The following is a 24329-nucleotide window of genomic DNA, read 5'->3' on the forward strand; positions in this document are numbered from 1 at the left end:
TGACTCATTCAATACTGTATATGGTATACTATTTTTTATTTTTCTATAACCAATACAACACTATCTCTGAACATTCACAAACATAAAATTATGTATATGCCCATTTTTTTTCTATCTTACTGTCCTTGCTGCTGCAACATTACAAATTTCCCCACAGTGGGACTAATAAAGAACTATCTCATTTTATCTTATCTTAACTGCTAAGAAGCTAAAATCCAATTTCAAGCAATATCAGGAAAACATTTAGCTTTCGATACAACAGCAGGTGGTTTCCTCAGTTCCCACATTTCCAGTGTTTACAGATTATTATTGAAGAAGGATCAGATGCAACAGTTTGATAAATATGTCTCCCAGCTAAACTCTTTTGAAACATGTTGCCAATGTCATATTCAAAATGGGCCGATGTTTTGCTGAAAATGGAATTGAATAAAAATTCTCAGTTTCAACATTTAGTGTTGTCTTCTGGATAATCTTCATTTAAATCTAGCTTGTAAAAAAAATCTGAAAAGCACTGTATTCAGTTATAATATACATCTTACACTGTGTGCTTCATTATTTCTACAGATTTATTTTTTACATTTTTATTTGCTTCATTTTACATACAAAGCATGTGCTCAGTGATAAAATGAGTATCTCTATGTATTAAACCGTCCCACAGCTACAACATCAAAATACTTCACAAGGATTTGGTTGTGATTTATAGTAAAATCTGATTTATAATAAAACACTTCCCTTTGATGCCATCTACAATATAAACCATTGGTCAGAACAGTTAGAGACTGAATTCGGGCTGTCATTTGATTTTCACTAAACAGTTGCCGTGATAAAAATATAACCATCATGTCAATAGAAAACTCAAAAAGAAATTAAACTTTACACATTTAACTTTTTTTCTGTCTTTTTTTTGGCAATTGAATAATACTTAAAATGGGAGATAAGGATCTACACAAAACCAACTGAGTTTGTTTTTCCAAAAATATCAGCTGAGGTCACATCATGATATTGTCACACTTCTCTTTTCAAGGTGATTTCTATCTTAGATTTTTGTTATCAAAATTCATCATCAATACTAGTATATTGCAACACCTTGTTTGAATATATATCTATATATATATCTATAGATATATAGATATATACACAGACTCCCCTTTGAGAAGTAAAGAAAAAGCTTTTAAAGCGCTTTAATTGTGTTCGAAAGATTGTTATTAGCCTTGTAAACACAAAACTCAGACATGTGGGAGCTGGAAAGAAAACGCAACAGAAAGAGGAGGAAGAGTCACAGGAAGATGACACAGGAAGGATCATCAGTCATGAGAAAGCTGGAACACATAATTACTTTATATGAACAATGTGCAGAGGTGGCATTTGGGTCATCTCAGTGGACAAAGAGAGTGTAATCCAATACTGTCATCTTTCCATTGCCCCAGACAACCACCCTTTCAGTATTGGAGATGAGAAGAAAGAGAGTGGACAGCTCAATTAGTGAACTCCAATCCCAACAAGAACAGGAGGACGGCTAAAATGATTCAAGGTTTATTTGAAGGGAGTCATTACATTTTATAAGACAAATTCAACCATCATGCAAAATGCTTCCTCATTGAACATCACGTTCAAATAAAAATTATGCTGCTGCAATAAAACTTCTGCCTGTGACAGAGATTATTGTTTCAATTTAAGAGCTGGCTCTCAGGCTTTCATCACACTCATCTATGATCAAGATCCAGAAGGCTGAAGCATGGGCAGACCAGCATGTCAGTCAGAATTAGAGTCCAGTGAGGTGATGTTATTATGTGACATTCACTGCCCTCATGATGTTGGTGTGACCGGACCCTGGAATCCAACCTGTCACCACAATCACCATGTCGCCTGACTTGAAGAATCCTCTTGCTTTCCCTGTGGCAGACAGAGAAGGGGGTGTGAGTAATTTGGTTTTATTTTCAGGCTATAAAAGGATACGAAGAAACAGACAAACACACGCTAACCTATGTCCATGCCAAATTCGACCCTGTTGTCAACATCATCGGCCCAGACAGGAGCAGGCAGAGGGTGGAAGAGGACAGGAAACACACCTCTCAACAGCTGGGACTGACGGGCCACCTGAAGAAGAGAACACAGGTTTGTTCCAATACAGTGGAATTACTATAGATTTGTTGATTCATCATTTTTCCTTTTGCTTTCTTGTAGTTGGGCCTAAAACAAACATTGGTCAGTCAGAACTTTGACATCTATGATGGATACCAGACATCTAATGCAGTGACTCCCAAATATATTTGGAGGTAGGAGACATAGTGGTGGAACAACCATGAGGCTTCTAACCAAAAGCTGGTGTTTGGTTAGGATTAGGCAAAAGGGGAACAACAACTTTGCTAAGTTTAGGAACACATCATGTTCTGAGTCAAACATTAGACAATAATAATCTCATGTTCAACACAGTATTTCTAAAACATAGTAGAGTCACAATCAGTGGGTCAAAACTGTGAGCGTGCAACATATCACAAGGCTGCTGTGTGGCACAGTTCACGTCTCATGTGTAATACCTGTGTATACTTTTCTACCCCAGACACTGCATTTTTTACATCTAAACCGAACAATGTACATTAATTGTAACCCTAATCATGCACTTTTTAAGTCTAACTAACCATTCATAGGAGACAGACAAGCAATCTCTTCCATGACACTCACTGTCACAGGTTATGTTCAGTTAAGTCTTGTTTTCAGGTTCTCTGTCATGTTCTTAGATTCAGTTCTTGTCATGTTTCTCCCCTGCCATCAGCTTCACTCACGTCACCTGCCTTCATTATCATCAGCTGCACTCATTCAGTAATCACCCCCTCCACAGCATTTAGTCTCCTGGTTTTCTCTCATTGATGGCGGAATCCTCACTCTCACTACCCTTCATGCCACAGTCGCCAAAGTCTTATTCATCCACAGACAATGTTATTCATAGTCTTGTTTATTTATCATAGTCTTGTTAATTCAGTTAAGTATTTTTGAATCCGGCTCTGCCGAGCCCTTTGTTTTGCCTTGCTCCCTGTTTTTGTGTTGTTTGGAATAAACCCTTTTGATTTTGAAAGACTGCATCTGGGTCCTACCTCCTCCATCGTTCATGACACTCACCAGAGCAGTGTTTCTCAATTCCGGTCCTCATGACCCACTGCCCTGCATGTTTTCAATGTTTCCCTCCTCCACCACACCTGATTCAAATGAATGGCTCCTTATCAGGCCACTGCAGAGCTTGATGATGAGCTGATCATTTGAATCATCCTCTACTACCCCTCCTCCTGCTCCTCATAAAGTACAAAGTCAACAGAGTGTAACACATATTCATTATCATGAAGCAAGACGTCACACAGGAACTACATAATCATGCAGCAACGCGTGGCAAAGCGTCATCATATAGCGTGAACACAGGAGGACGTTGAATGTATACGTCATCATGTAAGTTGTGTCTCTATAAATGGGAAATAAGTGTGGAAACTGTTGTTTTTGTTCAATTTGAGAACTTTGTTTGTGAAGTTTTTCACCGTGGACCAACGTAACTATTAAATGTTTTGGTGTGAGATCAGGTTGTCTCTTTGGAATATGTCTGCATTTTCTGGGTTACCACGGTGACAAGTCCTAAGACTGAGAGGTCATCAGCACAGGACATTAGGCTATGGGTTACGTTGGGTCTATTTTTGACCCAATTACCCTTTACTGGGTTAAAAATGAGAACTTTTACATGACTGACTTACATAATGAAAGACAATGTCTGAGGGGTAACAGTACATAAAAATGTGCTGCCACGGAGTCTTGACCACGACACATTTGGAGTGAGGACAGATTGGCTTTTATACGTTTCAGTCTCTTGTAGTGACTTTTTACCGGATGCAAATTATATTAAGGTTAGTTTCATCACATATATTCCCTTTCTAACTATCTTTTAGCTATCTTAACCGAAGTACCTCTCAAGGTTGTCTTCAGATTTCTTAACAGGCTGGAAACCAATGCTGCAACATTACTGTGAGGCCAATACTTTACTCACTGACATTTATGTCTACAGCAGGTTTATGTCACAAAGTTAATTTAATTTTACCATTATATAAACATATCTGTTTAATCCCTTTCCCCATGTTCCACCTGAAGGCCAAAATGTCCACTTTATGGACCCTAAATGCATGCGTAGATACTGCTCTATGAAGGGATAAAAGACAACCGTGCCCCCTGAAGCAACATCAGGTCAAAATCTTGATCCTTTATTTAGAAATGACTTGTTTTGACTATTTAGGTTAAGATCTGGTGTAAAGGTAATTGATTCAGGTTTTGGTTGTGTCCACAACCATCAGTCTTTATACCCTTCATGAATAATACAAAAGGCTTCTCACAGAGACAATGATGAACTTTTGCCCTGACACGATTTAAGTGATGTCATGAGTAGAGATGAGTGTGAAACTTCAAGATGTGCTTCCATGGATCCAAATCTGACCTTTCACCTTCATGCAGAGCATATGTTGATGGGATCTAATTTGAATTACCTGTGTACTACACAAAAGTTACATTATGTTTAAAAGTTTCTGCAGGAATATGACAAAGAAGCACTTTAGGTCCTTCCACAAGACTTCTGTCATATCTTACATCAGTTATTTTATCTTTTAGATAATATTTAGGGATAAATATTATAAACTGTAAAGGTAATCATGCAATCATCATCATCATCATCATATTTTATTAAAATAATTTGAAACACATTTTGTCTCAGAACAAAACAATTCGTAGAGAACTTAAAATGTAGTAGTGAATAAATAAATAAATACAGCCTGTATTGCACACATTGGTCAATTTTGGAAAGCATGACTCATCAACAATTTAGATGGAAGTGGACTGTACCTGAGGGGATCTGGTGACTGCAATGATCGGACAGCGAGGGCGGTACCTGGATAGGAGATGTGACGACCTGGAACGATGAGGAGGATAAAATGATGGATGAGGAGGGAAAGCAAATTATCATTGATGAGCAGCATTTCCATGGATGGATGGCTAAATGAGGGGAAAAACTATTTTTGACTTAATTGCAATTTGGCATGGATTATCAGATCCTCCCACCTCTCATGTAAAGGATGAACATTATTACTCCAGCGCCTCCAAATCTGATGCGTTTCCAAATGTCAAAATGTCACAGTTATTACGACTGAAGATTTGTCATTCATGCATCAGTAATAAGCCATCGTTCAAGATCCAATATCAAATGAAAGCGACCAAAGAAATGTTAGAAAATGAGGGTCTGGAGGTTACTCTAAGTTGTGAATATACCAATCGAAACCCATTTCCAGAAACACTTAAAAACCTAAGAAGAACTCATGTGTGCCTGTATGAGTGCAGGAGGAGAAATCTTTGCTGTGCCAGGCAGGGAAGTGAATTTTACAGCAGGAGATTAAGACAAAAATGTCACAGGAGCAAAATAAAGCATTTGAGCAACTCTACCCCCTGAGGATGTACGAACTGTGAGATGTATGCAAAAATCAATCTGTCGCTTTGCTTTGTGATTAAACACTAACAACTGTAGCAGCAACCTTGAAAGAGCCTGTACACTATCTGTTTGCAGGGAAGAAAAAGTTTACTCAGTTCTTACACAGGAATTAATTGATGTTTACATGCATTTGAGTGTACAGTCAAAGGATGGCTCAACTTTAGAGCCAAACTTCAGTCAATATCTAATGTATTTAAGAAATATGCATCTTAATTGTATCCAATGGGTTTTCCAAGATCTAGTCAGTCAGTTCAGTCAAATTGTATTTATTCAGCACAAAAATCAATAACAAAGGGTAATCAAAAGGAAATCCAACAATCCCCTTTGAGACAGCATGTGGTGACTAAATAAAGAGCATGCCAAACCTTCCCATAATGCATCCTGTTGCTGTATCTTCACCATTGCTCTTCATTTTGCAGCAGTTTGCCACGGTTTAGCAGTTGTGAGGCTCAAGGAACACCCCACCCCCAAAAAAAACAAAAACACTGCCATTTTGGAGAAGCTCAGACACAGTTTCCTCACTATCAAAGTCACTCACATCCTTTTTCAGCCTCCTTTACCTGCCTACAACACAATAACAGATGGCTCATATGCTGGCTAATAAACCTCCAACTTGCAACTCTACTGCAACTAGAGAATCTGTCTAGTTCACTTGACCTTCAGTGGTTTAAATTTTCTGGCTGACTGGTGTAAGTTAGTTTTAATGTAGCTACCAACGTGACAGCAGTACGAAGGCAAAAATGTGCACATCATAAACTGAGGATGTAAAGATATTCTAAACATAACTGAAAGTATTGGGGATCTTCACTGAACTGCCCAGTGCACATGCATGCTCTTGTCTGAATTAGGGTTGGTATACACACCTGCCAGTGGTAGTGAGGACTATGATGGCCCCAGCACAGCATTTGAAGGAGGACTCCACAGCTCCGATAGCGGTGACTTCAGTGGGGTCAGAGGACAGAGGAGTGAGGCGGCGCAACTCCTCGAACAGCTGGTGGTGGAAAATGGCCCCCTCTGCTTCCCTGCAGATCTGAAACACAGAGAGACAGAGAGCAGGGGTGAGCGGCTCACAGAGGAGTGGAGTTTTATCAGCGGGCACTTATTCAGATACAACAAAACAGATGTCATCTGCACACAGAAACACACACCGAGTGCATCATTGCAACTGCCTCCACAGGGAACAGTCCCTTGGCGGTCTCCCCAGATAACATTACACAGTCGGCTCCATCCAACACAGCATTCGCTACGTCACTGCCCTCCGCTCTGGTTGGCCGTGGGTGGGACACCATGCTCTCCAGCATCTTAAAACACATGAAATCATGTTAACAACACTAGTCTGCACTATAAATGTACACGATCAATTAATCGGTCATAGCTAAGTCCCTTCGGATTTGTAAGTGTCAATTTAGGGGGAGAACCAAGAGAGGAGGAGGTGGATGGACAGTAATGGAAGAGAAATGAGACATTAGACAATGGCAGTCTAGTAATGAATTAGAAGTGCAGAAGTGCAGACAGTTAGAAAATAAGACAGCTTGCAGCCTCGTCTCCAAGTGCATATTTTAGGAAGCTTCAGATAATGCTGATTAGTGTGTACGTGTGGGTGTTGTTCGTGAGCTCAGGTCTCGAGTAGAAAACCTGCTATAACGCTGTCACCGCGAGTCAAGAGTGGTAGCATAAACAAGATACAGCACTGTGACTCAACATGGCTGCAGGAGAGTGCGTGCATGTGTGTCTCTGATGGTGCGCCATGGGGTGAAAGAGAGATTGTGTGCAAGTACACTATGTAGGAGAGAAAGGTTAATGTACGCCCGTTAGGTCTTAATGTGAGTTTCCCTGGCCCCGTTTGACATTTGACTGGATAAAACCGCAGCTAAGGGTCCACATTTGCATATTTTATCACTTCTGCATCCCTCTATGTGGCTGCCCTCATGTTTGTGCTCTGACCTGTGTGGCACAGATGACTGGCTTCCCAGCGGAGTTGCAGCGTCCAATCATCATCTTCTGGGCGATGAAGACTTTCTCAGCAGGGATCTCAATCCCCAGGTCGCCCCTGGCAACCATCACGCCATCACTCTCAGCAAGGATCTCCTCAAAACTGCCACACAGATTGGAGTGTTCAGGAGGTGAAAGATTGAGTGTTTGGAGATATAAAAGACAACCGGCGAAAGGCTCAAATGCAAGAAGGAGGAAACACAGAGGACAAAAGCAACAACAAGATCGTTTGTTCCTGTTCCGTTATCAAGAAGTAGGTCTTCAGCTACAAAAACAGGATTTTGAAAACTGCATCTGGAGCTTGAAAAAATATTGAAAATCAATAAATTGGGATCTTAATCTCAAATCATGGATGACATGCAGGCGCATCAGGAGACTGGTGCAGATTTAAGAAAACATAACAAATTGAAACTGTTCTTTGATGATTAAACAGTGTGAACAGCCAGTGAGCAGAAGGAGAAAACATAGCGTGAGAGCAGGGATATGAACTGTCAGATATTTTAATTGGCAGCAATAACTTACACGAACAGCCACAGGGGTCGCTTATCAAACATGTTTCAAATCCAGAGCTGACAAATGTCGGTTCTTAACTCACAGCTGTCTGTCTACAGGGGGGGCAGACCACCATCAGTGGTAGATTTATGAGTCCTGTCACAGCCTCATTATAAGACTCTCTGCCATCAGCTGCCCTATGGCTTGAAATTGAAAAAGCTGCCTAAACGGTTTTAACTGAGAGGTATTTTTCTCGACTCACTTCTCAACTCCCTGCCGGCTTTCCACCTTGCTGATCACTTTGACATCTTGTCCATGTGGCCCCAGAGCTCGCCGCACATCTTTCACATCCTGGGCTGAGCGGATGAAGCTGGCAAACACCATGTCTACACCGTGAGCCACCCCGAACCTCAGGTCAGCCTCGTCCTGCTCGCTGACAGCCTGCAGGCCGATCAGGTCGCACCCGGGGAGGTTAACACCTTTACGGCTGCAGAGCAGCCCACCTGCTTCCACCACAGCCTCCACAAAGTCAGAGCCTGCAGAGACCAGAACAGCAAAAGGATGAAAAGACAGAAGACGCCACCAATGGGGCCATTACAGGCAGGTCATCATGACGCTAAATGTAATATAACAATGGAAAACAGGGGTCTGAGGTTTATACATGCATAGGCATATGTGTGAGCCCAAATAAACTGATTTTTTGTCAACATTTTAAGCATTTTTTTCTCTGTAAGATTTTATGATCAAGAAAAAATACTTTTCACAGATCTGAAGGGAAAGTTGATGTTTGGATGACCAGAAAACTGGGATATTTCTCAAAGGGAGTTTTACTAAGTACTGTCTCTACAAGGTACCTACGTTTATGCTTTAATCTATTTTCCTTATTAATCTAAAATCAGAAAAGCTTTTAAGAAAAGATAATCTTGCTTGTATTCAAAGCCAAATGTATATTTTCTCCATAATTTACTTAAAGATGTAGTGTATATATTACAATTATACAATTCAACAATTCATAAAAAGTAAATCGTAAAAGAAGAATAAGATACAGAAGAATTTGATTTATTTTGTGTTACCTATTTCTAATACTCTGAGTGCAATGAGTCCGTCGTCAATGTAGATCTTTGCTTTCTTCTCAAGGACTTTGGGCAGGTTGGGATAGTCCACCCAGATAATCTTCCCATCTGTCTTGTCTTTGTCACTCTCAGCTGTCACCACTCGCACATGGCTGTCTTTTACCAGCTCCACTTCTTCTTCCACTTTCTATCACACACACAGAAACATCACACATCGTCAGCGATAGACACCAGAAACACATTTTCAAGAACATGCAGCCCTTATAGCATTTTTCCTTGCCAACCCATGGGTGGGGTTATCATGTATGTAGATTCACTAATGATTTAAAGGAACTGTGTTTCAAGAAAATGATCTCGATAGGATGAAATTGTGGTGAAAGCACTGAAGAAAGAAGCTTTCCTTTTATTCAAAATAAATATGCTGTCTATTTGTATGTAAGAGTTTCAAACCTGAAGAGATCTAACATCCTCGCTGTATCAATCTTCCCATTTCAGCCAAACTGAAACATTTAACACTTGTTGGCTAGACCCATGCGGGTTTAAAGGCTTGCTGAGCTTCAACGAGCAAATTCAGGGTTTGAAAAATACCATTGATGTGTATTTGTTTTATGACTGCAGTCAGAATGTATTTGGTATGGCCATGAATTATACTGTAAAGATAATGTGTGATATAATACAGACAATAAACAGACAATAAGACAATAAAACAGACAGTAAACACAAAGGTACTAAAAATATACAGCCATATAAAGCAGAGAAGAGAGTTAGTGGCACAGTTCCGTCTTCCAGATAGAGACGCAAGAAGCAAGGCTCAGTGTGGAGATCGCATGTCATGCAGAGCATTTTGCAAGCTAATCAAGGCATGAAGAGGATGCCAACAGCTCAGAGGTATTTACTCAACAAAGCAGACGGCGGGCAACAGCAACACTGAGAACCAAACAACAAGATGGTGATGAAAATGCAAAGCAGCACACGCCCACAGCTGTTGTGTTTCCGAGAGAAGAAACAACCTGTAACTAATGATGTCTGCATATTATATGCACCTCTTCCTCTTACTTGATTTATTATACTGTTTGATAATTCAACATATTCACCCCTTTCACTAATCCGGTGCGGATCTCAGGACCCTTCGTATCCAAAGCGATGGCCACTGCTCGATAATACAAAGGGTCCGAGGTTATGGTCTCCACCGCCTCTCTGACATTTTTGATGGTCGCAGCGTGGTACTGAAAGACAAAGACAGTGTCAGTGAAAAACCAGGAAATGCTGTTTTGTGAGACTGGGGACACACATCGTGTGTTGTACATACCTCATGGGAGCCATGAGAGAAATTGAGACGAGCAATATTCATCCCAGCCTTGACCATCTCCTGGAGTTTGGGGATTGATCGAGATGCAGGACCTGAGAGGCAAAAATAATAAAAGAATATGATACTTTAAAGTTAAGAATCATTTAATGGCAAATACAGAAGAAACTAAACAATCAGCTGTTCATCAGCCAAAACAAATTTCATTCCTTGTGTTTTTCTTAGTTTTCTGTCATTTTCAACTGAATTTCTTTGTGTTTGGGACCTGTGATGAGACAAAAAAAACCAGTAGAATAAAAAAAACTTAATACAACTCTGTTAGGTTTCTGTGTAAAATGTAAACTTATGATGACTTGCAAATCATTTAAAACCTGTAGTTTATGAAAAATCACACAAAGACAACATACCAAGTGTCAAAATTGAGAAAACACAAGAATCTTTTTCCTGTGCCTGTGGGGGTTTTCTTTTTCCTCCCACAGTCCAAAGACATACATATTACATTAACTGAAGACTAAACTGACTCTGAACTGGCTGTGTTAGACTGGTCCAGGGTCCAAGTGTACACTGCCTCCTGCCTGATGCTACCTAGGGCAGCTTTAATTGCCCGTGACCTATTACGACACACTTGGGCACGAGGGCTCAAAGCATCCCCTTGACAGAAAAATCTCCCCAACTGTTTACTTGATTCAGCAAAGCGTGCTCGATGGAACTAAACGACACTTCAACTTGTCTCTGCCAGTGGCTGTGATGGTAGAAAGCGACTTTGAATGAATGCCTTTAAGGCTTTTTTTTTTACGTTTTAATTATGTTATGTATCATAAATAATAATTCAATCCCCATATTAAACACTTTGCATTTGTCTATCGAGAGATGTCGTTTAAGTTTTCACCCACACAGTTTTTATCAAGCTGAAGTTAACCCTATCTTCACTTCTGAAATCTCTGTGATAATTTTCTTTATTATCCTTTATGTGAGTGATGTGAGCCAATTAACCTAATTAACGAGCGATGTCCCACTGGGGGATATCTTTAGCATTTTACAACTGTTCCAGTCTTTTGTTGTTCTCATCTTGGATTTTGGCTTTAGCTTCCAAGTGATTTTCAAAAAACAGTTTAATAATTGATTATGTGGTCTTTGTGCTACTTTAAATAAAAAAAACCTGATTTTGTCCAAACTTTTTGGGATGTTATTCGTCTGCTTGAAACAGTAAATCTGAAGTAGCTTTTCCTCCCCCCTATTTCTTGATACTTGGCTGCTATTTTACTTGCCAAGAAGACAATGAAATGATTACTGGTTGCAATTTTGGATTAAAATAAATTACATTTGTCTGTCTGTCCATCTGTCACCCTACTCCACGCTACTCCACTTGCTCTTGTGAGAAATGAAGAATACAATCTGAGAGACAGAAAGAGGCAGCAAGAGCTTAAATGTGCAACTACTGATAATCAAAGCCCTGCCAACACACTGAAGGCCACCCAGGACCTGTCGGCCTGACAGAGAGCCAGTCATGACACGCAACAGTTTCCAGACAACATACTTGAAACTGAGACTTGGCGTCTGCAGCCAGCTGTCACACTCACCGATGGTGCAGATTATGCTGGTGTTTCTCGCTGTGATTGGCTCCTGGTCGATGTCCAGCAGACAGAGATGCTCCAAGAAGGTGTCAGCCATGCTGGCATCCAGTTGCTGTTGCTGAATGAAAGAGTCTGGCATTTTCATCACATCCGAGTAGCGCCTGATGCAAGCTACAGCGACAAAAGAATGATGTCAGTAGGGCCAAGTTTGTCATGAAACTTTACTGCCAGCTTCATCTGTAAAAACTAATGATGCACCCAAACCAACAGATATAAGGCAGGTGCAGCATTTTTGATGATAACAAAAAAAAAAACCCAAAAAAAACCAGAAACTGTCTGCAAAGGCCACACAAAATTATATGCTGACATTCAGCCGTCTTACAAGTTAATAATATGAAAGAAATAAACACCACCGCTCTGCAGATATTCTTTGACAAATTCTCTAGAAGGCATTTGAAAAGACTCAGGAAAGCTGATAATATGAGGAAAAATCAACCAATTTTTAAGCTGACATTTGCAGCAAATGAAGATAGCAGCTCTCCACAAAGGTGGCTGTTTCATCCAAGACAGGTTGTTTTTGGATGTCACATAATGCTTAGAAAAAGGCCACGTTTGTGTCTGTCGGAGCAGAAAGTAAGGTGAAATGACACATTATGCTTTCTCAGAGGAGATAATCAGACTTGAGACTATGGCTGCATCCTTGTTGTCATCTGAGGAGCTGCATGTTGTTATTTTTCTCTATCCTAAAGAGGACTATAAAAGCAAATCCTCCAGAAGCAAATGCAAAGGAAAAAAAGAGAGAGTGAACACTTAAAAACAACGTGGATTTTCATATAACACCCTAATTTAAGCACTGGCTGTTGCAGAGCACAGTGTAGTAGAACCCTGGTAAATTTTAATCTATGAAGCTATTAGGCCACTGTGACAGTGACTGGGTCCCTGAAGGGCCCCTACTGGACCCATGAGCAAAGCCCTTTACACTGATCAGCCATAACATTATGACCACTGAGAGGTAATATGAGTAACACTGACATTTCATGCTGGTAAAACATACATTCTGGCATTTATATCGATCCTACGACAACTGCTAATACTTGAACATTTCTACAGACCAGTCACGTCCTCCACATGGCTAGAAAAAATATAGAAGCCACCCCCAGCAGGAAAACAGTGGGTGAAAATCTGCTTCCCAACATGCCAATTTGATGGGATCTGACAGTAAGCACAGTCACTTCACAAAGATTACAGTGTACAACTTTGGACTGTCCAAAGCAAAAAATGACATCGTTGATTGTGGCTCCTGCATTCTTTCAGTTATAACAGTCTTTCAAGGAGAGATGGTGGAACTACTGCAAAGTCTACTAAACAACCAATGGGAATGCAGCATGTATTGAAATGCTGACAAATCCGTCACTGGCATCGTTTCAAGATAATAAAAAGATTAAACAAAAAACGAACAACTGCACGTATTAGAATAAATTGAGGTAAACTGTGCCAAATGAAATGTTTGGGATTGCAATAAAGAAGAAGGCCTAGCTGAGTTTTGTCAGCAGAGGCTTTGTTTGTATGATGTGTCCTTCAGCTTTCATCATAACACAGCATGGTTAAAAGTCATGGAGGAGATGCACCATAGCCTCTGATTCAAAAGGTACTACCACCTTTCAGTCTGCATACATCATATGTGATATAATACCCAGGTTTATTGGCTCTATGTTGCACAGTGTGGCTTGCAATGAACTTGTTACTGAAATCTCACAAATAATGGGCACCTTAATACTATCTACTCTGGGGCCCTGATATGATTCCAGCTTCTTAATGAGATTTGATGTGTGGGGAAAGGATTTCATGGTTCTGTAATAAGTGACAGATAAAGGATTTTTCTTCATAATGGCAAAAGTATCATTACACATACAGCAGCAACAGAACAACATTAGCATTCATGCGCAGTGCCATCTCTATCCTCCTGAATAGCACAAGTCCAATATTTCTGTTTCTGTCATTTAAGCTCAAAAAGAAATATCTGGCAGTCTGACAGTCAGATGATTGGAGCTATTTCCAAGACAACAGCTGCTGGTGGCTGCTAGAAAATAAGCCTCAAAGAGTTTTGAGATTAAAGCAAAACAGTAAAGTTGTGGCCAAATTACAGAGCTGAGCATTGCTAATAAGTTTAAAACAGAGCTGAGGGAAACCTTCAGAAGCTGAGTCAGAATCTTTTGTGGTTGGAGTGACCCCTTCATGTGCAAATATTTGATCCTTTGTCACAACAATCATAATAGATGAAAATAAATCCTCTCTTGGCTCACTTTAAAGACATTTTTGCCTTAAAAAACTGTCACCAATTATGAAATATTAAAACTCAAACTGGTATGATACCAGCTGGTAATCATTTTCAGCATCCTATTCCAGTGACTCAACCACCACCAGTCACTAACTGAGGGGTCAAACCAGGAAACGTGGACTGTATCTTTCAAGCAAAGCATTGTAGACCTTAATTGAGGGCTTTCATCCCAAAACAATGGAATCCAATCTGAAGGTTGTCACAGTCGGTCAAGTCTCGCTTTCTGCCAGCGCAGGGAGGACAGAGTAACGGCGAGGGCGAGCGGGCAGCCTGGCAGACAAGGTCAGTGCAAACAGCAAAACAGTGAAAATGTAAGGATGAAGACGGGTGACAGAGAAGAGGGGTGAGGTGAAGGAATGATGAATGTTAGATGCAGGGGGAGGAGAAAAACCTTTTATCTGCTGTTTTGTTATGACCTCCTAATAAACCTTTCAGTTTTAGGAGTCAGCTCAAGTCCTGTGCAGTGAATGGACATACAGTCATATGCAAGGACAAAGCCTGGCAAAACTCCCCAGTGTCAATTGGTGACTGAGAGTTGTGCAGATTAATACAAACTTGCAACACTCCTTCACCCTGTGGATTCAATATCTGTCAGCTTTTCATCTTCCACTTTGTGTCTTTTTCCCTTTCCTCGCGCCTCCTTGTGACCCAGTTCTGCCACACTGCTGCACACATCATTACGGGTCCCACTGAGATCCTCTTTTAAAACATCCCCTCCGTGTGCACACTTACAAACACACACGCTGATACCTGTTCCTGGAAGCCTATAAATAAAGAAGACTTCAGGTCAGAGACCCTGAAGTTGTGAAATATCAGTCCATGCAGAGACATCATGACTGATAATAAGATAGGGGGAGCTCGTGATAGGTGTGGACAGAATATATCAGGAATAACCTGTTTACGCTTCACAAACAAACCCAAGTCAGCCTGTGTGTTTGTGCAGTCAATCGGTTAACTCAAGGTAGGAGAACAGATACCTCCTCACTGGGGTTAAAAAGAGTCTGACAAACAACACAGCAGGGCAACTGAGGAAAATAACCTCGCAGAATGACTTGATGTTCGTCTGCTTTTAGAAAATAGTAATGATTGTGAGCCTCTGTAGAGACAGTGACCATCAACTACATACAAAACTCCTGCTATTAACCACATAAAACAATTATGTAATGGTATTTTTTAGATTTTAAACCATATCATAGTTGAATGGAGAGGTGCAAACCCACTTACCCATATTGAGCGTTCTCTCTAAACAGACCAAATTCTCTCAGTTTATTTGATTTTACTAATGTAAATTGTCTGGACTGCCTCATCTGTCTTTGTCCTTCCCCAGTGTTGTCCGCTTGTCTTTCACTGCGTGTCCTATCACCTGAAAAAGCCTGTTTAATTCATTTTTTACCCTCCAACCCTTCCGCTGCTCCTTAATCACTCCTCCCACTTCCACAGTTTGGTAAAAGGTGGTGGGGCCTCACGGGGCCAACGTGATGCTAAAAATGGAAAAACTATTTTCTCAATAGATCAGTAATGACTCAAAACGTTGCACTACGGTGCCCCATGTTACAAAGCTGGGGTTATTTAATGCTAACACTGACTTCGAAGTGTTGTACTATTTACAAACAGTGGCTTTTCATGCTTTTGTATAGTAGTGTTCTTAGTATTTGTCTATTAAAGAAAAATTATTAATAATACAGAACAAGTTGCAATCATTCAAATAATGTGTTATTTACATATATAGTAAATAGTATACAGAGTACTTCTAGAAAAAAAGATCTTCTAGTGATGAACATTTTCACCATTTTCTGTCAGTTTTGTCATCTTTAGGCTCATGAATTATTTATTTAGTTAGATAATTTGTCAGTCATGGAAACAATCTTTAGTTTCAACTGAATTTGTACCTGAGTCCAGGAGATGACACATTAACAGTCTTCTGAACTGTCCAAAAAAGCGACACGTCCCCTATTATGTCATCGCTTCATGTGATACGGTTTGTATTGAAGCCTCTTTCTGACGATTGCAAATTGCTCCTTTTTGCTTTCTTCCACGGGTCAAACACTCTTGCTCGTTGGTGTTTTGTTGAATAGTATTACGATTTTTTTAACTGCTTGCTTTTAAAAGCAACAATTGTAAGATCAATCGGTTGTGATGGTATGCAAATACCTGTTATTTCTTCTTTGCTTTTTAAAATGCGATTGAAGTGATTTCCTCCAAATCTCCAGGACCAGAGACGGTTGGATGTGCGAAACCATTTAAAGTACAAATAAAGTGAGTTTAATATATCTATCCTCACGAAAAACAGGCGAGAACCATTACGATCACTTATCTTTGTAATCTGATCACAAATTCCTGATGATATAAAACGCATTACCATACAACACAATGCCAATAGGTTATCATTAAATATGAATAATTCATAAAAATAAAAAAAAAGGGTGAGGCTGGCCAGCAGGAGTAGTAAGTAAAGCCAAAAGCATGTATAGTGCTGGAGGATTAACTCAAACCAGCCCACTATTTCATAATATTTTAACAGACAGTAAAAAGTCCACACAAAGTTACTAATTAGAAAGCAGAGAGTGGTGCCTCTCCAAGAAAAACATCCTTTATTATGTGCTTTATGCCATAAAGTTTGTCTTTGTCCTGCAGGTTTTGTATTCCATCCCAAGATCATGTTTATAAATCGGTGAGACTGATGTTACACTGTATATATGTGAGACAACAGACTGAGGTCATGCATTGCCAAGTTACTCAAGTTTCAGAGAGGTTTTGAAGTTGCACGCTGCAGCGTTTTATCCATGCGCATTCACGCACAAACTAAGGCTGACAGAAGGCGTCAATCTTTAGCTAAAAGTGCAAACAGACCTTTGCTCCTTCGCTGACTGCTGAAAATCTAACCAGTAGCTCTCTGCCTGTGAGGCCCACACCTTCCATGAGGTTGCGAACGCTGCACTTTGACTGCCAAACGCATCAAAGGTCGCTTTTACGTACGCAGACCAAAGTGCAACTTTATGATATCAAATAAAATATGTATCATTAAATGTACAAATTATGTTTCTCCAAGAGTGATGCCGCAGTATAACCATACAACTTTCTCCAGTTTGATTCAGCCTTTTTATTCAATATTATTATTTAGGGGAGGGGAGAAGATGAGCTATAAATTCTCAAAGCAAACAAGTGACGAAAGGTAAACGGAGAGAGAGATCAATATCTGCTGGAGCGACAAAAGTAGCTAAAAGTAAACATTCTTCTTGCATCATACTAAAAGAAGCCAGCAAATACTGGCCCTCACAGCACAGGCACACATTGTAGTATAAAAATAGTAAAGTTAAGAAAGGAAATGACTAACCTGTTGGACTCAGCGCGAAGCAGGTCAATAATGAGGTGAGAAAGAGCAAGAGACTTAAGGAAATCAACGTGTTAATGTGAGTTTTAGCGCCATCTATTGGACAGAAGTGGCCACGGTGCTTGTGCAAGCTCAGACGTGTTAAAGACAAGAGGGTAGGTGGAAATAACACTTTATTTGTCATCATCATAAGTAAATGCAAAGCATGAGGATGCACAAAAGGCTCATCGTTAAGAAGAACTAGGAATGAAGAAGTAAACCGTTCTAAACTGTGTGATTAAATGTATCAATGATGGTGGCACAATCTTCCTTTTTTTGTGTGTCAAAGCTTCCTGAAAGTGATCCTTGGTTGAGTCTCTGGCTGAAGGATGAGGGTTACGGTGGTTCTGAGATCCTCTGAGGAAGGCACGCTGAGATGGAAGCTCAGCAGGATCTAAACAAAGAGGGAGGAGGACGAGGGGGGAGAAGTGATGAAGGAGTCAGGACAAGACAGGATTTTTAAAGGATACTTGTATTTTACAAGAGTGTTTACACTTTATGCTAATCTATAGTTTTACTCCACAACAAATCAAAGTAAAAAGCCATTTTACTACTTTTCACTCAGTTATTAAAAGGTTTCGTAAGCATTTAACCCAACAAGAGTTTCTCTCTTGAACTTTATTGTTCTCTGTCATTAATATTTCATTTACACCTCTCACAACAAGCTTGTTGCTCTTTGAACCATTCAGTCTGCAACTATTCATAGACAGACTGGCCTACCAGGCACAGGCTGCTGGTGGCCTTAGATCGAACACGCCCAAGACAAAGGCCCAAACAACCAAAAGACATGTAAATGACGAGACATAAAATGAACGTAGAGAAACAAAATGGCCCAATGGCCAGAGTGTTGCATGAGACGAAAGAAATTAAACCATCAGAATGAGACAAAAAACAACAACTATGCAAAACAATCAAAACACGGGTGTAAACCTATAAAAATAAGAGAATATACTTACCAAAGCAGGACCAAAATCAATCATAAAGGGGTGTAAAAAGGCCACAAAGCGGCACAAGATTACACAAAATATCTGTAAACTGCACAGTTTGAGGTACATAACACATACAAACTATATCGACATGATTTGTGGTTGTTTTGTGTCTTTTTCAGGCTGTGTGTCTAACACTTTAAAGTGAGAAGTGCAACTGTCTTTTTCCTTTGTGGCCAGCGGTCTGTTGGTTCACAGTGTGTAGAGATGCTGCATAGCTTTGCATAAACTTGCTAAAACCAGTTTCACCTCAATCAGGTCAGATAAAAAGCTGCCAGTGAAGTCAGTTTATTTCAAGAACTCCATAATATTTCAGGTAAAATCAACCCCAGCAGACTTTTATGAGCTATTAAATTTGTGACTTTTGTTTCTACAGTTTTATTTTCATTTGTGTTACTGGTACTTTTACTAAATAATCTGAGTACTGCTTTCATGTCTGCTGTCACTCACATGCATGAGCAAAAGCTGCATCTCGTTCTCGGCAATCCTCCTTCCGACGCACTGCCTCGCCCCAAACCCGAACGCCAGCGAGCGAAACCCTGTCACTTCTCCTTTCCGGCCGTCCTCCCTGTTGCTGCTCCACCGGCTGGGGTCAAAGCGCAGTGGATGCTCAAACACCTGGGCACTCCTTCCCATTGGGTAAAGACAGGCCTGGACCATGGTCTTTGGGGGAGAGTTGATGAACAAACGTGTGGAGCTCAAATGATGTTCTGAATGTACCAGAATGAGTTTGGTTGAAAGAGAGCCACAGTGTTGACACTCACCCCAGCAGGTATGTGGTAATTCTGAAGAATGATATCTCTCACTGGATACCGCTGAACTGTGATTCCCACCGGGTATAACCTGATAGAAACCAGTACACACACTCAGGTTCTTGTTTTCTGCGTGTTACCTTTGATTTCTCTCTCATAAGTCTACACAAACTCAGGATTAATACATTTCTAATGATGAAACCAAATGCTCCCAGAAAGCTGCTCTCAAGCTCAGAGCATGATTGTTTTTCATGCTCCACTGATCTAAAAGAACAAGCTATTTTTACTCTGTGACCTCAGGTTATTCCTGTTCCCAAGCTACAGGTGTTGCTTTTGCTACAGGTACAGGCATCGCGCTGGTGACCATCAAGGTTCAGCTCAGCTGGGAGTGTCTGCATTGAGTCTCCAAGGCTTTATGTAACGGGGAAAATGTCAAACCCAGGGTGACCCTGAAGCATTTTAGTAGTTTGCCAAATGAGATGTGAGACTGTAATTTATTATGATTGTGATGTCAAGGGTCACTTAACACTCCCAGTTCATGGACATGGATATTCATTGGGAAAAATTATGGGAAAAGATGTCTTAGAGGAAAAAACCCAAATCTCTTCATCAAATCCTTTTGCAGTTAGTACCTCATAAAGTTTATAGTCTCACTCTTCTTCAGGAGTCACTAGTTTTTCAGCGTTATCGCTAGATTTCTTTTGAAATATTAACTTGACACCTACCAACCTTTTTTTTTTCTTTTTTTACAATCAAGAGGTTGCTGAATATCTAATCATATCATCAACAGTTTACCACCAACATTAAGAATCTTCAATCTGCCTTCAAGTTCACAGTCTGCAGCCAAATGCTACTGAGCTGTCTCAAAGTAGGCTCAGATCGATGAAAAAAGAAACACCTTTATGGTATCTTGCCTGGGTTTTCCTTAAGAAAATTATTTTGAATTCACTGAAACTCACCATCATCCACTATGATCTCAATAGTAAAGTAAAATGATCTCCTTTTAACATCAGCCAAAAGCTGGAAATGTAGATGCTTCATAGATTTTGTGAAGGAGCCGTACTGGGTCACATTAGTTTTAAAATCCTGTAAAGGGATTATAACTCCTTCTGCAGCACATAGTTTGTTGTGTGTTACACTGTATAGAGAGGCAAGTGGCCACGTACAAAATGTGTGTGTAGGTAAGTAAGGTAAGTGCAAGTAAGTGGTCATCAAAAAAAAGAAAGAAAAGAAATCACAGATATAGGAGCAGGAAACCCTCTGTCGCTAAAGTGTTGGAATTTCTGTACCTGAGAACCTCTTTGATTGTGCCTTTCAGCAGTGGTGCACCCTGCAGAGCCTTCTGAGGGTTACCGTCTGATTGTGCCCATGACATCCTCACCTGCTGCCGGACCCTGTCCTGCACCTCCGGGTTGCGTCCCAGCTCAAACAGAGCAAACTGCAGGGGTACGGCTGTCTGCAGATAGGATGGGATAAGAGGTGACACAGACTGAGGCCAAGGAAGACAATCACAAAAATAAACACACACACACACACCGTGTCAACCCCTCCAGCCATCAGCTCAGTGACGTTGGCTTTGATGACGTCCAAAGATAGCTTCCCTTTCTCCATAAGTTGCCCCAGGACTCCAGTGTACCGGCCCTCAGCTGCCCCAGCCACAGACCCTGGACTCAGGGAGGATGACAGGCGCTGGTATGCCTTCTGGATCCTCGCTTCCGCTGGAAGAAGCAAAAGACAAGATGACTGAGACGGGAAATAGAGATGAACCTGGACTCCAATAAGTGCTTGTAGCTTTTCCCACCATGACTGAAGATGTGGTCCCATGCTGTGGCATGCTGGGTCCACAGGGGAGCGCCGACGCGGAGCAGCAGGCGAGGTGGTAGGTAGAGGAGTGGAGGGGTGGTTGTTAGCATCCGCTCCACTGCCCAGATGAACTTCTGAGACTCCAGTGAGGGAGATGAAGAGAAGAGGCCGATCCTCTCTCCATAGATCACATGGCAACTGGCTGCAGGGGGGATAGCTGAATGAACAAACAAACTTAACAAGCACAAACACTTCAGAGAATAATGGACTCAGTTTCAGATGTTTTTGAATTATCTGTGCAGCATTCTGACTCATGTTTTCAGTTTGTAAATTTAAGATCTGGGTTGAACACACTCTGTGAGTACTTGATTTTATTCATTTTTAGCAATATCTTCCTCCCAGACAGAAAGATGACATTTATCAAATCCTCCTCAACATAGACAACCTATTTTGTTTTCTGTGTGCATATGATGTCTCAAAGGAACTGCAACCCCCTCCCTCACACGTCCTTTGCCTGGCAGACGTGCTTGGGTTACATTAACCTCACATCAACCACTAGGATAGAGTTTCTTCCCACTCTGGATTAGCTCCTGGTTTTGTGTGCAGTGGCCCATTAAGATCAGAGCAGCATGACTCAATGTCATCAGGTTCACACTCACGAACAGACAGAAGTGTATATTGCGCTGAGTCACACAAGGATTCACACTTGTGAATGTGGTGTGATGCAGTTAGACACATGAAAGGAACAGACCTGCAAAAGAAATGCTGCAGCTTTGATCATTTCTATTTTTAGAGAGGCATGTTCTCCTTGACCTCCTGCATGTTGAATATGTTAAGGGCAGATGCACATTAATGAATAAAGTTTGGTTCCGTTCAGGGTTGGAATGCTTTCAAATGAAAGCATGGAGATGGGACACGGTGAGATATGTGCAAGGGGAAAGCTTTTCTTTTGAAGTGTTTAAAATGCTCTAGCAGATTGTGTAACCCCTCTGACGTCAGAAGCTGTCACAGCCTGCGTCAGTATTTCAGACTTTTAGGCTGAGTTAGAGCGTGTCGCAAGAGGGAGGGGTGCAGAATTTAGTGACCTCAGCGTAAATAAAATCATGTTGACTTCAACACGTGATAAGTAGAAAAACCGGGATGATGGGGATGACCTCCGACCTTCCAGTGCAAAGCGGAAAAGGTCAGGACTGGGATCGATGGTGAGACTGCGTTTGCCCTCCTCTCCTCTTCCCTCCTTCTCCACTCTCATCTGCAGCATTCGACAGAAGTCTTTTGCCACTTCATCAAGAAGGGGGAGAAAGCGCGTTATGGCCGCACTCATCATCACCTCCTTGTTGAGCTGCAGACGGTCAGTTCTCCACTCCTCGCCATTCCTGCGGAGTCACAGTGAAGCATTGAAATAGGCCCATTTAACAAGTTCCTTGTAAAGCAAAAAGTGGCAATTTATGGCACATGCACCTCTCTTTTACTGAAATAAAGTAAATATTCCAGAGTTTCTAAAAGTACAATGGGAGGCAGAGTGATTGAACAAAAACACACAAAACCCATTGTTGTGTTTATTTTACCATGTTTAGGGTACTGGGTGTCCATGCAAATTAGACCATGTTAATGAGATAATTCCTTAGTTGCATATCTAATAAAAGATTTGTTAAACATTTTTGTATGTGCATAATCAACCAGGAAAGTGTTGTAGTGTTATCGCACACTTTATCCTCTAATTTCTCCTCTAATTTAATTGAAAATAGACCTGCGTGTCCCTCGATATAAGCGCTGCTATTCAAAACATCATGAGAGCTTATGCTCATGCAGAGAGTGTTGAGATTAAGCATTTCACAGCTAAACTGAACTATGGGAATTGCAGGAATCAGTGTTTTTTTTTTTTTCAAATCGACCTGTAGAATAAAAACTCAGGATAGCTCAGCCTTTCATCCCTTGATTTTGATAATTTTTTAATGTTTCGTGTAACTCTTCCAACTTAATGGTTCAGCACTAAATAGCTGGACTTTTTTCCCAGTTTGGTTTCTTCCCAGAAACAATAATTCCACAGTGGGAGACATCCATGCATGCCATCCATTAGTGAGTAGAATTGGCAGGAGACAACAGAGACTGTGCTTCTTTTGATCCAACTGGGCTTGTTTTGATTTGATCTTAATCCTAAAATGTCTCCACTAAAAGTATGGAGGCTTTATGAGGGAACTGAACTGCTTACACACATGCAAATTTCCACAACGTGAGTCATCAAAACAAAAATGTGGCACATACTTGAGGAAGACTCCCTTGCTGTGCTTGCGTATCTCTCGATGTGTTGCCCACGGCTGCAGGGTCATCCGTCGAGGGTGCAGCCCCTCCGATTTGAACAGCTCGCTGATGTCAGATGGCAACAGGATGTTCACGCTGCTCAGGGTGCCCACATTCTCCCTTTACACAAACACAGAATGGCTGGTGTGAACACAAACGAACTTTACAAACGTATTGAAACGTACCCTTCTACCTGTAGATGGGGCCGAGGGCATTGAAGGTCCTCTCCATGTGCTTGTGCAGCTGCTGGAAACGATTTTCTCTCCAGAACTTCACCAGGTTGATCCAGCCATTCTTCCCTGTGTGAGGGATCTCCTCAAAGCTACGTACTCGTCCATCCACACCCTTCTTTCTGACCTCTTTCACTGCTCCTTTTCTCCCACCTAACTTTCCACCCACCACAGTCCCTGCTGCAGTCATACAGAAACCCTTTTGTGGTGCAGCTCCAAAAAGTCTGGCCACAGAAGTGCCCTGTGCTCTGACACACGCAGTCACTCCCATGGACATGCTGCTCATGGTCCAGACGAGATGTTTCAGCTGGTCTCATCCGGAGTTGTGACACTTCTCGTTGATGTTGTCCCGGACTGATTATTTCTCTCCTCTAACTCCAGCCTCATACAGAGCCTTGGATGCGGGTTATCTCTCTAACAAACTGATAGTACATGATGATTTATGAATCTGAAGTGTCAGAGTTCAAGAGAAAGACAACAGAGCCAGAATGTCAGGCCAATGCAACACACACTAGCAGACAAGATAAAGAGTGAGTCTCACTTCACCAAAATGTCTTTATTACAAGTTTTTGTCCAAGCTAATAAGCAACAAATACAATATATACT

The 24329-nt window shown here is 41.0% G+C and overlaps 2 protein-coding genes across 3 annotated transcripts; both read right to left on the reverse strand.

The window, feature by feature from the left end:
- Positions 1–1635: 1635 nt before the first annotated feature.
- On the reverse strand, positions 1636–15665 carry pklr (pyruvate kinase L/R). Of its 2 annotated transcripts, none has more exons than XM_072394104.1 (12): positions 15506–15665; positions 11950–12114; positions 10373–10464; positions 10158–10289; positions 9064–9250; positions 8253–8526; positions 7451–7601; positions 6655–6807; positions 6370–6536; positions 4867–4933; positions 1983–2097; positions 1636–1893 (listed from the first exon to the last, which is right to left on the reverse strand). In XM_072394104.1, exons 1-12 carry the CDS (start codon positions 15507–15509, stop codon positions 1787–1789), a joined length of 1614 nt encoding a protein of 537 aa, XP_072250205.1. In that variant the 5' UTR covers positions 15510–15665; the 3' UTR covers positions 1636–1786. The 2 variants fall into 2 exon arrangements, with proteins under 2 accessions (XP_072250205.1, XP_072250206.1); XM_072394105.1 differs by having other exon boundaries at positions 15605–15627.
- Positions 15666–17527: 1862 nt separating this feature from the next.
- cyp11c1 (cytochrome P450, family 11, subfamily C, polypeptide 1) lies at positions 17528–24009 on the reverse strand. Its single transcript, XM_072394106.1, has 9 exons — positions 23687–24009; positions 23458–23613; positions 22354–22568; positions 21191–21394; positions 20926–21107; positions 20679–20845; positions 19402–19480; positions 19088–19300; positions 17528–18045 (listed from the first exon to the last, which is right to left on the reverse strand). The coding sequence occupies exons 1-9, from the start codon at positions 24007–24009 to the stop codon at positions 17935–17937; spliced, it is 1650 nt and encodes a 549-aa protein (XP_072250207.1). The 3' UTR covers positions 17528–17934.
- Positions 24010–24329: the final 320 nt, after the last annotated feature.

This window comes from Leuresthes tenuis, unplaced genomic scaffold, assembly GCF_036924035.1.
Source record: "Leuresthes tenuis unplaced genomic scaffold, fLeuTen1.0.hap1 SCAF_10, whole genome shotgun sequence".
In the NCBI taxonomy this organism is placed as follows: Eukaryota; Metazoa; Chordata; class Actinopteri; order Atheriniformes; family Atherinopsidae; genus Leuresthes; species Leuresthes tenuis.